At 42.2% G+C, this 15951-nt stretch overlaps 1 protein-coding gene across 3 annotated transcripts in view; it reads left to right on the plus strand.

The window, feature by feature from the left end:
- Polq (DNA polymerase theta) overlaps nt 1-2639 on the plus strand; it is an 85105-nt gene extending 82466 nt beyond the window's left edge. For all 3 annotated transcript variants that reach the window (XR_007229580.3, XM_048422437.3, XM_087899943.1), the window contains 2 exons: nt 1214-1329; nt 1728-2639. Coding sequence is in view for 2 of the 3 variants with exons in the window: in XM_048422437.3 (XP_048278394.3) it covers nt 1214-1329; nt 1728-1841 (230 nt within the window). In the remaining variant the exon portion in view is untranslated. The remainder of the gene's footprint in view (nt 1-1213; nt 1330-1727) is intronic.
- Nucleotides 2640-15951: the final 13312 nt, after the last annotated feature.

A 15951-nucleotide genomic window follows, 5' to 3' on the forward strand; every position in this document is an offset into this window, starting at 1 on the left:
GTTTGAAGCAGCTGTAGGCTTAGCTGTCTTGGTTCTCAAGCTACCTCTGAACAAACTCAGGCTACAGAGCATCAGTGTACTTACAGGACTTTATGGCAGAAGTGGCAGATGTTAGCGGAAGGGGAAATTTATTGCTGGGCATGAAGGATAAGTAGGCAATGTCTATGCCAGGAAGGAAGGACAGCTGTGACGTGGGAGCACACGGGAGATGCCGTTGCTATGAGGGATTCAGTCTGCCGTCGGCCCTGCTAGTAAGGAAAAGGAGTTGAGCCTAGAACAGGGGTTCTTCACCACTTTACTAGTCACTGACCTGCAAGTTGACTGGAAATTCAGATCCTTGCTATTAAACGGACACACTCTAACATGCATTCATGGTACTAACAGATGTGCTAAGTTCCCATGCGGACCTAGGTTTAGAAATGTCCAGAGAGTACAGTCTGTCAAGGAAATGCAGATTCTGTGCGACATGTCTAACCACATCAAGGCACCAAGAAAGCCCTTTTGAAACATGGCCTGATAAGAATTGACTCTGCTGGATGAAGGTTCTATGATGACATTTAAGATAGTCGTCAGTCTGGAGGGGAGGGAGTGGGAACTGGGATTGGTATGTAAAATGAGAAAAGATGGTTTTTTAAAAAAATAATTTTAAAAAAATCTTAACAATAGAAGTAATGAATAAAATTGTGTGGAAAAACTTTTTTTTTTTTTTAAAAAAAGGAATTGACTCTGAAGCCAGGTGGTGGTGATGCATGCACTTTATCTTAGCACTCTGGAGGCACAGACAGGCAGATTCTCTGTGAGTTTGAGGCCTAGAACTACAGTTCGAGTTCTAGGACAGGTTCCAAAGCTACACAGAGAAACCTTGTCTCAAAAACGAAGAATTGACTTTGTTGTCTAGAGTAGTGCTTGGGCCCCATGTCCCCTGGTGCTGCCACGCATCAGGTGAAGGAATCCATGAAAAGAGAAAAGGCTGGATACTCAGGAGAAGCAGGTTGGAGAAGTCTTAGGGTGAGATCCTGATATTCTGTCTATTCCTTCTTCTGCATGTTACTGGGGATTTGAGTTCCCCTGTTGGTGAGGCTAGGGAGCTGCCAGCTTCAGTCCTCCTGACAGTTCCAAGTCCTGTGTGTTTCAGTATATTGGTTACAATGTCATGTTTTCAAAATTATTAAGAACAAAACAAAAAAGTAGTTTTCTATTTTTCTTGGGGCAGGATTGTTGCCAAAGAGAAAACTTAAAGGGATGTTTTGTCCTATGAGAGGAGGCTTCTTCATCCTTCAACTTCACGACGAGCTTTTATATGAAGTGGCAGAAGAGGATGTTGTTCAGGTATTTTTGCGTGCACTGTCCATTCTTTAGGCAGCAGAGATGGAGGGGGTCAGGAGGACTGGTCCTTTGCCATGCACAGTGTATTTGGACTCTCTGGAGCACAGGCTAGCTGCAAATGTTAGTCCCTACAGGGAGAAAAGCTAACTATGTTCAGTCTACTAAATGTAAGGGGATCCTGATACAGAGATGATTGTCTGGGAAACCTTAGCGAAGAGTCAGGCTTGCCCTGAGGGTTTCCAAGTTCTGAGCTGCTCCTCAGTGCAGGGCAGTCTGTATACCTGATTTATTTAAATACCACTGGATGCAGAGTGCCAGTATGGCTTATCCCTTTCTCAGTGGGTGACTGGGAAACATCCATGGACGGGCGGAGTTTATTAACCTCTTTTCTTTGTTTGTAGGTAGCTCAGATTGTCAAGAATGAAATGGAACGTGCTATAAAACTTTCTGTGAAGCTGAAAGTGAAAGTTAAAATAGGTGCCAGTTGGGGACAGCTGGAGGACTTCGATGTGTGATGGTGCAGGTGACCAGGTCTAACCTGTGCAGATATAGTCACTTACTTAGAAAGCACAGAGACTGCCCTACTGCATGCCTCATGAACACCAGCTCTCAAGTCAGGATGCACTTAAGTGACCAGTTCTGTAGTTGGTTTCTGTGTACCAAGGTCGAGTCCCTGCAGTCTCTCAAGATTTTGAGGGGAGATTTAATAGCTATTCTCACCCTCAGTATCTATGAATTTGCCTTCCCTAATTTATTGGAGCTCTAAACAGTCTCAGAATATGCTTGAAAATGCACTTAGCACTTTGGGTAGAGTGGTTAAAAATGGAGCTGTGGCCTCAGGGCATTTTCTTCCTCCAAGGACTCTGCACTGTGACGTAACCTCCAAGAGTCAGGCAGTGGTCGCTTCCCGTACATTAGCGCTATACAAAGTGTGTGATCTTTTTCGTCCAATAAAAACTTCTGAAGTAGAATTTTAAACTCACAAATAGGTCAGAATTCTATAAGATAGACATATGAGAGGAGTCTAGAAATGAATTTTCATGACCTATGTCACTCGCTCTCTTTCTTCACAGTTCCTACAATGGACATGTTTGGAATACTCTTAAAATGAGCCATTCCTCACAAGAAGTGTCCTGTCAGGGATATTGGTTGCAGTTGAACCTAACTCTGCCAGGCCAGGAAAATGCCCCTTACCAGCCCTCCAGGGCCTCTGTCTGTGTTTGTGATGTGGAGAGAATAGTAAGGCTCAAAACATTTATTTGTATACTCCAACTGATAGTTTTTGCTGTTGAAATAAATTTATGAGAACCTTATATCAGTGTTTCTGTTTTTTAAAGTAATCTTTTTGATCTAAGAGTATCAGAAACCTTTCTCCTTTATTTAGTTTTCTCATTTAAGAAATATTTATTATACTCTTGTTATGAGATGATTTTATATATATATATATATATGTTAATCATGATGGGAAGAGATACCTGCTTCAGCTGGGCAGTGGTGGCACACACCTTTAATCCCAGCCCTCAGGAGGCAGAGGCAGGTGGATCTCTGAATTCAAGGCCAGACTGGTTTACAAGAGCTAGTTCCAGGACAGGTACCAAAGCTACACTGAGAAACCTTGTCTAAGTCCCCTCCCCCTGCCCATTCACCAGAAAAAAAAGAGAGAGAGAGAGAGATACTTGCTTCATTAGACAAAGTTGGATGAATATGTATAGGGAGGGGCGAGGGGGAAGAAGATGGCCTCAAACTCTGTCCTGACTACTCTGCTCTTAAATGATGGGATTATAGCCAGGTACTTCCAGGAACTGCTTTATCCCTTGAGGTGTACACGCACATGCGCGCGCGTGCACACACACACACACAATCAGCCGGGTGAAGAAGTCTATAGAATGGGAGAGACTCTGCCACCTACACATCTGACAGAGGATTAATACCCAAAATGTATAAAGAAAACTAAAAAACCAAATGATCCATTAAAAAAAATGCGCTTGTGATCTAAACAGAGAGTTCTCAAAAGAAGAACTAAAAATGGCTAAGATATATCTCAAAAAAATGATCACCAGTACAGCAAGGGAAATGCAAATCAAAACAAGTTTAAGGCTTATCTTACCCTAATCAGAATGGCAAAGAGCAACAAAACAACTGATCTGGGGAAAGGGGACCCTCACTCACTGTTGATGGGATTGTAGACTGGTCCAGCCCCTCTGGAAATGCTAAAAATAAACCTACCACATGGCCCAGTCATACTACTCCTTGCCCAAAGGACTTGGCATCCCACTATACTATGTAGGTATATACTCAGCTGTGTTCATTACTGCTCTACTAACAATAGTTAGGAGATGGAAACAAATGCCCTTCAACTGATGATTATATGCTATGTAATATACTATGAAATACTATGCAACTTTAAAAAGACATGACGTCTGCTGGCATTTGGATGGTACAAGAAAAGATTGCATTGAGACAATCTAGTTCTTTAAAGACAAACATATTCTCATTTATCTGTGGCCCATAATGCAATGGATGTGAGTCTCTAACCTAGAGTAGCCACGGGAGCCAAGGAAGCAAATAGGAACCCTGGTGTGAGTATGTGTGTGTGTGTGTGATAAAGAGGGAAATAACAGGATTAAAGTAGTTTGAACAGAAATGTGAAAAACAAGGAGGTGTGGTTAACTGGGAGAAGGAGGGAGGTAAAATAACAGCATCTGAAAACAGAGGACCGATCACCAAGATATAAAAAGAACTCAAGAAACTAGACATTAACACACCAAATAATCCAATTAAAAAATAGGGTACACATCTAAACCAAATTCTCAACAGAAGATTCTCAAATAGTCAAGATACATTTAAAGAAATGTTCAATATCCTTAGTCATCAGAGAAATGTAAATCAAAATGTCTCTTAGATTCCATCTTACACGTGTCAGAATGGGTAAGATCAATAACACAAGTGACAGTTCATGCTGGTGAGGATGTAGAGCAAGGGAACACTCCTCCACTGCTGATAGGAGTGCAAACTTGTACAGCCACTTTGGAAATCAATATGGAAGTTTATCAGAAAATTGGGTATCAATCTACCACAAGACCCAGCAGTACCAATTTTAGGCATATACCCAAAGGATGTGCAATCATACCACAAGGACACTTGCTCAGCTATGTTCATTTGTAATAGTCAGAACCTGGAAACAACCTGGATACCCCTCAACCAAGGAATGGACAAAGAAAATGTGGTACATTTATCCAATGGAGTACTTCTCAGCTGTTTAAAATAATGACATCAGGAAATCTGGAGGCACAGCTCCAGAGAGACTAGGTAACAAGAAGGGTCCAAAGGGGGACTGAGATTTCTGTCCCACCAGGTTCCACATCTGTTGACCAGGCTTTTCTGTCCCACCTGGTCCTGCAGCCGTCCAGTCCCAAAGAAACACACAGAGGTCTACAATAATTATAAACTGATTGGCCTAGTAGCTCAGACTTCTTATTAACTCTTATGACTTATATTACCCCTTAATACTTATTTGTGTTAGCCACGTGGCTTAGTACCTTTTTCAGTGAGGTAGTCACATCTTGCTTGCTCTGTGTCTGGGTGACGACTGCAGACTGAAACTTCCCTCTTCCCAGAATTCTCGTTGCCCCACCTATACTTCCTGCCTGGCTATTGGCCAATCAGTGTTTATTTAAAATACAAGTAACAGGGTACAGACCATTGTTCCACAGCACAGAGATGCATGGATCTCCCTAGGAAGAGGAAATAGAAGAGATTTCCTTGGTAGACTGGCAGCCTATGGGGATGGGACATGAGGGATCAGGTTGGGGGGTGGATGGAAGGAGAGAGTAATGAAAGAGATGTCTTGATGAAGGGGGAGGATAGCATTTTGGGATCAGGTAGAAACCAGGTACAAGGGAAACTCCCACGAATCTACAAGGATGACTACAGCTAAAACTCCTAGCAATGGTGGAGAGGGTGCCTGAACTGGCCTTCTATAGTTAGATTGATGACTAGCTTAATTGTCACCAGAGAGCCTTCATCTAGTGGCTGAGAAAAACAGATGCAGAGATCTCTGGGCCTAGCTTAGGAAATCTGGTTGAAGAGAGGGAGGAAGAATTTTAAGAACGGGAGTGTGGGGAGAAGGATGGGGGCTGGGGATGTCAAGGTCATCCTAAGGAAACCCACAGAAACAACTAACCTGAGCTGATAGGAGCTCACAGACTCTGAACCAACAGCTGGGGAGCCTGCATGGGACCCACCTAGGTCCTCTACGTATGTGTGACACTTGTGTAGCTTGATCTACTTTTGGACTCCTTCCCCTACTTGGTGAAAGCAGGTCTTGTCCCTAACACTTTGGCTGGATTCCAGGAACCTATTCCTCATACTGGGTTGCCTTGCTCAGCCTTAATACAAGGAGAGGAGCTTAGTTCTACTTCAACTTGATAGGCCATGCTTTGTTGGCACCCATGGGAGGACTGCCCCTTTCTAAAGGAGGCTGAGGAAGAGTGGAGTGGATGGAGGGGATGGGAGGAGAGGATAGAGGGGAAGCTTCAATCAGGATGTAAAGTAAATGAATAAATTTAATTAATAATAATAAAGTGCCTAAAAAAGTCATAAGGAATCATATTGCTTATTTACCCAAAATTACATATAATACGTATGTCTATGTATATACATATAGTTTTAAATGAAATTTTCCCACATCAGCTGGCAATTGTTAGGATTCCTGCATCGTACATTTGGGCTGACAGTGCCCTGTACCCCTGCCCCCGCGCAGGCGCAGTCTCAGTGCATCGGAGCTGCAGCCTTCACAGCAGTGTTCTCAACACCTGTCCCCTCTTCTGTCCTCTCCACCAGGGCTGTCTCACTGTAGAGATTGTGTTTTAGGCCCTCCAGTAGGCTGCTGACAGCAAGTAGTGAGGCGAAACACCGGGGGCACAGCAGCAGAACAGCATATTCACACCAGAGGCACAGGGAGAGGGCTGCTGATAGCCGCGAGGAGGCACAGAGGCAGCACGGTAGCGGCACAGCAGAGGCACAGCAGCAGAGAGAAGGCTACTGAAAGCACAGCAGTGAGACTTCCACTATCCCTGCCTTTCCCTAATAAATTTGTATGTGGGTTTGTTGAGCTCTGCGGTTTACCTCTCATGGCTGCAGAAACAACAGCAATCAGTTGGTTTTCTACATACTGATAATTTGCGGAGAAATCAGAGAAGTAATCCTATCCTCAAAACACGCACACATATATGTGTGCACACACCTTAAGAATAAAATGCTGAAGAAGTGAAAGACCTTGGAAACAAAAGTTATAAAAGCCTGAAGAAAGACACTGAAGATCCTAAGAGGTAGAAAAGCATTACGTGTTCTTAGGTTGAAAGAATCACTATTACCATAAGCAGTCTGTGACTTCAGTGTAGTCTCCTAAATACCAATGATGCTCATCACAAATTTAGAAAAAGCAACTCTGAAAGCTTTTTCTGTTTTAGAAGCACAGAGAGCCAAAGCGATCTCGAGACATCAATGTGGAACTGCCCTGAGTAAGGTGAATACAAAAGCTCATCCGCTGGAGTGGGTAATGGCTGAGAGTTCATCCCTAAACCTTTCTAAGTTTCAGGACCCTTTGAAGAGAGAAGGAAAGACATGAGACACAGAAGACGGGGAGAAGGGCTACAAAATGTCACCTAAGGAAGACCGTCATTGTGATCCTAAACTCAGGGCAGTTGTGGATGCCCACATCAGACCATCAGCCGGTCTGTATGAAAGAGGGACTCTGGCCCTGGCCTTCAGCCTGGAAATACTTGTTACTGATAGATTCGGGGAGAGGAAGAACCATCGCCTTCAGCTGTGTACTCATTGGTGACTCCTCCAGGCTCTGAAGAACAATTCTTACCCAGTGTTCACACAGAGGGCCCTGCTTAAGCTAAATGTCTCACAAAACACCAAAAGTCAGGGATTAGGAAGGGACTGGAAGGGATGGAGGAGGGGAACTCTGCAGTGCTAGGAAAGAGAGAACAGAGGGTGTGGGGTAGAGAGTGACCACCATACATTATATACCTGTGTGAAATTGTCAAAGAACAAATGAATCGATGCAAAAAGTCCAAAGTTAAAAGTATCATGACACTTGATTTCAAGACATACTGCAGAGCCACAGTAACCAAAACAGTATGGTACTGACATAAAAACAGAGACACAGACTGAGGAAATAGAACAGGAAACCAAAAGACAAATCCATGAGCCTACATTGCAAGTTTTGACAAAGATACCAAACAGACATTGGGGGCGGGGGGACAACCTCATTAATATGCTCTGCTTGGGAAACTGGATATCTACACAAGGAATATTGAAACTTGACACCTATCACTCAGTGAGTATAAAAATCAACCCCAAACAGATCAAAGGCCGTAAGACCTGAAGCTCTGAAACTATACTGGGGAAACGGGAAACTGCAAGGTGTTGATAGGGGTAATGGCTTTCTAAACAGGATCCCAAACACGGGAGATGAAACTAAAGACTAACAAGTGTGACTGCATCGAACTGGAAACCTGCGCAGCAAAGCAAACAACAGGGTGAACAACCTCACTGGCTCTTCATCCGTGAGATTATTTACTGCCTAGAACATATAATGAACCGAAAGATAAACCAAGTATGCTCATTTAAAAATGGGCAAATGAACTAAAAACAAACATTTCAATAAAAAAAATGTGTCTGGTCTGTCAGTATGTGAAAGACAAGTTCAATGCTATCAGTCATCAAGAAAATGAAAACTAAAATACAGTGAGTTCCCAGCTCATACAAACTACAATGCCTGTTATAAAAACAAACTCCAAACAGCAAATACGCTGCTAACGTGCAGATGAAAACGAACACACACTCAGTGAGATTGTAAGTTTGTGCAGCTTTATTTGAAAGCAAGTGGAAAGTCCCGAGAAACCTGAACCTGGAACTGCTATGCACCAAGCTATCTTTGGGCACGTATCCAAAGGGTACGGAGCCAGTTTCCTGCCTACTCGTCTTTATGGCAAGCTTAACTCTAGCTAAGAGGGACTCACCTCAGGCAGCATCAACAGAATAACAGATATAGAGACAGACACCACAGAGTCTTGTTGAGCTTTAAAAAATGAACTGTCACTTGCAAAGTTGATAGAAGGGCATTGTGTTAAAGACAACAGAAAGCCAGACACAGAAAGACAAGTGTTCCATGCTTTTTCTCACGTGTGGGAATTTAAAAACAAAGAGCTGGCCTCCAGTGGAAAAGTGAATGTCAGGGACTAGGAGAATGACCAGAGGGTGGAGAGCAAGGTTATAGAAAGGGGCTAGATAAACCAATGCACAGTATCTGCATGCATAGGAACCAGTGAATCCCATTATATACAGTTAATGTGTTAAACACACACATCTAAAACAAAAATTATTTTGCAAAATTAAACTATTTAATTTCCACTCATAATGAAAAACTCAATAATAGACAAATGACTTGTACTAAAGAACTGCATTCTATTTTTGATATTTGAGCACAAATTTTCATCTTTATTCCAGTTTAATCTACATCAGGGTGACCTGAGAAGAAAGCCTAGAGTTCACCTTCTTTGGTTCCTTGACAAATTTCAAATCGATTAAGGCCCTCCTGCTAATACCAACACACAGTAAACACTTAAGTCAGCCTCTGTTTTCTCGCCTTCTCTGTTCCCTAGAAGGCCTCATATGTGTGCATGAATAAAAGTTTTAATCTCCCTTAGTGTCTGGGTGCTATCATCAGTCCTAGTATCCAACATCAAATATTGAAGGGGGAGTAGAGAGGCCCACCCCCCTTCTTCAGGGGCCCTGTGTCATGACTATGTACCCAAATAGCCAAAATTGACAGAAAGTTATAGATACGGAATTAAAGGTCCAGTTACACATAAATAAGTTGCTTGTAATTAGAAAATCCTATTTAAAATATCATCTTCGTGTTTTGTGTTGTCATAAAGTAAAAAGATGAAAGTTGAAGAGAAGTCAGCGATGAAAGCAGCAGTGCTCCTAAGCATGATGGGTAAAGCGGGAAATCCAGCTAGCAACAACAATTAAAAGGCTAAAGCAGGTAGCCCCATTCCAAAACCACACTTGGCTCCTCCCTACACTTGTACCTACACACATGTATGTATAAACACATGTAAGCACATGCGTGGTACCAAAAGATAGGAACATATCTCAATGCCTGCTATTAGTAAAACGATATGACTCCACAGCATAATACAAATGCATTAAAAAGAATGACTCACAATTTTCTGCAAGGTTCAGCCCCTGCGGCTCCCTGAACTCCAGTACAAGGCTCTGCACATGCACAGCAGGTGGACTCAGTACATTTTTCAAAAACACATATTCACAACTGTCTGTAACTTCAGTTCCAGCGGAATTCAGGGTCCTCTTCTACCCTTTGCAGACACCAAGTATGCAGGCAGTACACAGACATACATGTAGGACAGACATAAAATAACAATTAAAAAATATTAGGCAGCGGGAGGTAGGAGCAGAAGGATCAGGGTTTTCGGGCTAGCCTAGGGAAACAGAGACCTTGGCTCAAAAACAAAACAAAAAAGCCCATGAAACTGAGAGGGAAAAATGATGGTGGGGATGAGAAGGAACTGGAAAGGAGAGAATGGGAGGAGGGGTGACAGATTTGATCAGAACATAGTGTATGCAAGTATGAAATTCTCGAATTAAAAAATGAAATTAAGTAAATTCCCCATAAAGTTGAGAAAATAGCTCACAGTACAAAAGGCAGCAGGCAGGCATGGGTGAGAAAGAGAGAGAGAGAGAGAGAGAGAGAGAGAGAGAGAGAGAGAGAGAGAGAGAGAGAGAGAGAGAGGATGACTCCATCATTCATGGGCAGATAGCAAGCCACAGGCACATAAATAAATGTTGCAGCACTAAGCAATGTTTAGATGAAAACATCGAACTAGCAACACTCATTTTGTCTAAACTCATTATGTTGCATAGAGCATTTATTTTGGGCTCATGTATCCACAGGATGAACCCATAACAGTAGATGGCGGCGGGGCAGCAATCAGCAGGCCTGATGGCAGGAACGGGAAGCTAAGAGCTCCCATCTTGAACTTCGAGCATGATGCAGAGAGAACAAACTGGAAATAGACAGGGCTTTTTAACTTCAAAGTCTGCCCTCAGTATGAACTTCCTCAGGAAGGCTAAACCTCCCCAAACAATGCCACCCACTCAGATTCCTGAGATCATGAGGGACATTTCACATCCAAACCACTACATCCCACGTCCTGGCAACAGACTCATGGTAATACCATAATGTAAAATGCATGTAGTTCTACTTCAAAAGTTCCCAGAGTTTAACACTGTCTAAAAACCCAAGGTCTTTTCTGAGACTCCAGGCAATCTCATAATTGGTAACCCCTTACAAAAAAAAAGTTGATTACTTGCTTGCAACACACGGTGGCATGGATGACCCATTACCATTCCAAAGGGCACACATGGTGAGGAGGTACTAGAACAAGCAAGACCAGATCCAGCAGTTCTAACACATCCTGCAGCTCATGTCCTGTCAAAGGGCCTGCATAGCTCCACCCTTCCAGCTCAGTTGCCTGGCACAATTTTCTCTCAGGCTGATTTCATTCCCTGTATGCAATTCGCCTTGGCAGATACCCCGCGGCTTTGGCATTTCCAACATCTTGAGGTGTCTACTGTAACACAGGCTTCGCTTCCAACACCTTTATGTAATGGCCTCTCAGCCTCCTGCCTTCCAAGGACCTTCATGTAGAGACCACCCTGTCATATGCTGCCTGGCCTCAGTGGCTCTCTTAAATCATGGAGGAAAATCCATGAACACTCCATGCTGCATGCTTCATGCCTGTAAAGGTGGCAACATATGAACCCCACTGCCAAGTTCCACGGCCAGCTTGTGATGGACCTCCCTTCCCATGAGTCACGTTAGTGCAGGGCTTTCATTCAGTTGTCCTCTGGGATAAGAACATGTCTAATGTCCTTCCCACATGAAGTAAGGGAGTCAACACAGGACATGAGAGAGAACTTCAATAAAGCAAAATACCGAGAAAAAACCCTTGAAATACTGGAAATGAATATTTCAATAAGTCAAATAAGATCCATGGGAACTCTTACCAACAGGCTGGATTAAGATGGGGACAGAATATTAGAACTTGAAGTCAAACAGAAATCTTAGTAACTGTGGTCAGGATACTTTATCAAGGTAAAACGTCTGGGATATCAAGAAAAGAACACATGAATTGTGGGATTAGAAAGAGGAGGATTTTATCTTTTTAAAAAGATCTTTTACCTTTTATCTTCCTAAAAAGATTGAATTTCATGATTTTTAATTATGAATATGTCTCTGTCTTATGTCGGAGGCCAGAGACTTGGGATTGCTCTGGAACTAACGTTGTAGGTAGTTGTGAGTCACCTGAAATGGGTGCCGAGGATCCAACTATGACCTTCTGGAAGAGATCTTAATCACTGACCCATCTCTCCAGTCCATGATAGAACACCTTTTCAGTAACATAAATCTAGGGCAAAAGAGATCTATCAAGGTACAGAGGGACAGGCAGAAAACAGACAAGACCAGGAAATAACCCACACTGCATTATACTCAAAGCAATAAGTATTCAGGACAAAGGAAAGATATGGGAATCTGCAAGAAAGTAGCACCCTGTCACACAGACAGGCGGACCCATCTGATTCTCAGCTGACTTCTCAAGAGAGAAACACCATGTCACACAGACAGGCAGGCCCATCTGAATCTCAGCTGACCTCTCAAGAGAGAAATACCATGTCACACAGACAGGCAGGCCCATCTGAATCTCAGCTGACCTCTCAAGAGAGAAACACCATGTCACACAGACAGGCAGAGCACCATGTCACACAGACAGGCAGGCCCATCTGAATCACAGCAGACTTCTCAAGAGAGAAGCACCATGTCACAAGGACAGGCAGACTTATCTGAATCTCAGCTGACTTCTCAACAGAAATTATAAAATCCAGAAGGGCTTGGAGTGATTTAAACTCTGAATGACCACAACCACCAGACAAGGCCCCTATACCAAGCAGAATTAACTGTCATAGAAGAGAAACTTTACAATAAAAACGGTCAAAAGAATTTATGACTATTAAGGCAGTTCAAGCAAGTAAAGTGAGCTAATCCTTCAGACATAAATACAACAAAACAGTTACAACTAATTTTATAAAACAAATATAACGAAAAGCAAAGATGCAGAGCAACCATAACACAATAACGGTGGGTGACTCCAGCACATTGCTCTTACTGATCGACACATCAGCCGACAAGACCAGAGATATCTGAGTTAAATGACATTCTATGTCACATGGACCTAACAGACTACAGGACTTGCTTACCAAACACTGGAGGAAGCACATTCTTTTCAGCAGCTATAAAATAGATAATGTACTAATGATATAGGCCAAGTCTTTTTCTTTAAAGTTTTATTTATTACATACAGTGTTCTGCCTGCATGTGTGTCTGCATGACAGAAGAGGGCACTAGATCTCATTACACATGGTTGTGAGCCACTATATGCTTGCTGAGAATTGAACTCAGGACCTCTGGAAGAGCAGCCTGTGCTCTTAACCACTGAGCCATCTCCCCAAGTCTTAGTATAAGAAGATCAATGAAGGTGGAAAAACTATACATTGGAGAAACAAACAAACAAACAAACAAAACCAGTCTCTTTAACAAATGGTGCTGGAAAATTGTATGTCTACATGTAGAAGAATGAAATTAAACCCCATATTCTCATCCTCTATAAAAGCCATTTCTTGGATTTGGAGAGATGGTTCAGTCATTAAGAGCCCTTGAGTTTCTTGCAGAGGGCACAGGATCAGTTCCCAGCACCTACATGGTGGCTCTCAACTATCCATGGGCATGCAGATACACGTACATAGACACACACACATGCTCATGCATGCACGCACAGGCAAAACACTCATACACATAAAATAGATAAATGGGAAAAGAGGGCAATTTAAAATCAAAGACATTAATGTAAAATCTGAATCTCTGACATTGTTAAAGGAAGAGGAAATGTTTCAAGCTCTATGTGCAGACAAGGATTTTATGAAGAGGAGTCTAGTCACTGTCTACACACAACAAGGAGGATGACACAGGATACAAAAGCTTCTCCATAGTGATACACACAGCAAATAAAAAAAAAACTGTGATAGATCACAGTTTGGGAGAAAATTTTTCAGTTATACACATTGTCTTAGTCACTATTCTATTGCTGTGAAAAGACACCACGGCCAAGGCAAAAACATTTAATTGGGGCCTTACTTACAGTTTCAAAGGTTTGGTCCATTGCCATTGTGGATGGGAGCATGGTGCCACATGTATGACTCTGGAGTAGTAGCTGAGACTCTAGGAAAAATTTTCATTCAAACCACCGCAACATGCTCTGTTGACTGTCTGAATAAATATCGATTTACCAAAGATAGGGCACTGGTGGCACACAGAGAGGAATGGCTGTGCCCATGTCCAGCTTACTGATCAGCAGGGGGGTCACTTACAGCAGCTTGAATGACTCAGAGGCAGCCGCATCGTGGAAAGTCCAGGACAGTGAGCTCGGAAGCCTGGAGTTCCCTGAACAACTTGCAGGTAGCTCAACTGGTCAACACATCTCCTCCTTAGCAACTGCTCCAGCTTGTCAACCCTTGGCCTCGGGGAGGAGTCTCACAGCTTTCAGGAGCTTCCTGAGGCTGGGAAATTCCACTTACGCCCTAAGTGTTCTGAGCCTTCTGCCCTCGGCTGGGAGGGGTGGCTTCAAATCAGAGAAATAGCACACATCACCGTCTACGGAGGGCTGATGTCTGGAAGAGTGAAAGAACTCCAATAGAGAGACTAGCAACCAATCCACTCTACCAATAAAGGTGCTAACGGAATGACCAGGAAGTTCCCCAAAGATTACATTCAAATAGTAACAATCATATGAAAACGTTCAGCCCCACTAGACGGTAGAGAAATGGCAGTTTAGGACAAATTAAAACTACATCTCCTCCTAGTCAGAGCTGCAGCCATTAAGATAACAATAGCATGGTAGTGGCTTTACTCCTAGCAACAGAGAGGCAGAGGCACAGTGAAAATGAAAAAAAAATTAAATTATTTCAGTGACTGGATTCCTAAACAACTCCCAAAGTCCTCTCTTTCAACATAAACAGGAATCCATTTGCTCTGAAATACACAAGCTAATACTACTGAATTGCAAATAATACAACAAAATGGAAAATATTTTTATTTCTATAATTTTATTTTGAAATAAGCTCAAATCTAAATAAAAGTTTCAAGAATGGTACAAAGAATTGTAGTCAAGTGGGAAAACCACACTCGAGTTTTGATAATTGTTCCATTTATGCCATGACATTTAGGGTAAGATGTCTCAGATCATGGATTGCATGCAGTTGTCGTGGTTTCTGACCTCCTAGATCTGAAACATTCGTCTTTTCTTGTCTTTCATCACATCGCAGTTCTTAGGGGGCAACCATTTATAGAACGTCACTCGGCTTAGCTCTGTCTACTGCTTCCACAGGCTAGCCCCGGCTTGTGTGCTCTGGCAGGGCAGCTGTGCTCCTTTCAGTACATGGCACTGGTTTCTCCCATTACTGGTTGGAGGACTCTGATCCCTCGATAACAAATATGGTATCTGCCATGTTTTTGAATGTGAGTTTTTAAACATTAGACAATTCTTTGAAGACACTGGGAGATGATGTAAATCATCCTATACCAACATCCTCCTTGGACGCATTAGTTTGACCACTGACTGATATTTAATCCCCAAAATATTAGAATAATAATTATCTAACAGCAATTTTCAAACTCCATTTACATTTAATGGCAGACATGATATTGCAAGGAATAACTTTCTCTCCTTCATATTAATTTATATCACTATGAATCCATGGGTTTCTGTTGTATTCAATTATTATGCTTGTTTCCTGGTTAAAGTATCCCTCACTTGGCCTGTGCACACTCATTCAAGCTGTCTTGTGCTTTCTGACATGTAGCCATCTTTCTCTGAATATTTTATTTTCTGATACAGAGTATATACCAGACTAGAAATCAAGATTCTCGAGCTCATTCAGAGGGGAAGAAAATTTGGAAATCAAAATCCAGCATTACTTGTGCATCTTTCTAGTCTTTTCTGTGTTCGGAATTGGAAAATATTTCTGTACAACATGCGCACACCTCAGTATCTATGCATACTTAAGTGTATCTATGTATATAACTATTTATAAAGTTACAATTGTATAGCTATGCACAAAAGTGAAGTGCACGCTCGTAACTCCAATTCTAATTGACATGGCCAAGTTCTTTCTACTTTTCTTTCTTTAAGAAGTTTTATTATTTTTAATGGATAAATAGTAATTACGTATTGATAGGGAATACTTTGATAGTTTTGTGCACTTATGCATTATGGGATGACGAGACCAGGCTGTGCTGATCATTTCTCGGCTACTGTTCTTGGTAAAAATGCTCTCTTTTACCCATTTTGAAATATAAAAGTTATGAACTTCAGTTACCTATACAAACCAAAATTTATAACTATTCTAGTTTTCTCTTTTAATTGTACACCCTTCTGCAGTTTCCATTAAGTAGGAAGCTTGGCTCTTATATCC

This window comes from Myodes glareolus, chromosome 2, assembly GCF_982192425.1.
Source record: "Myodes glareolus chromosome 2, mMyoGla1.1, whole genome shotgun sequence".
Taxonomy (NCBI): domain Eukaryota; kingdom Metazoa; phylum Chordata; class Mammalia; order Rodentia; family Cricetidae; genus Myodes; species Myodes glareolus.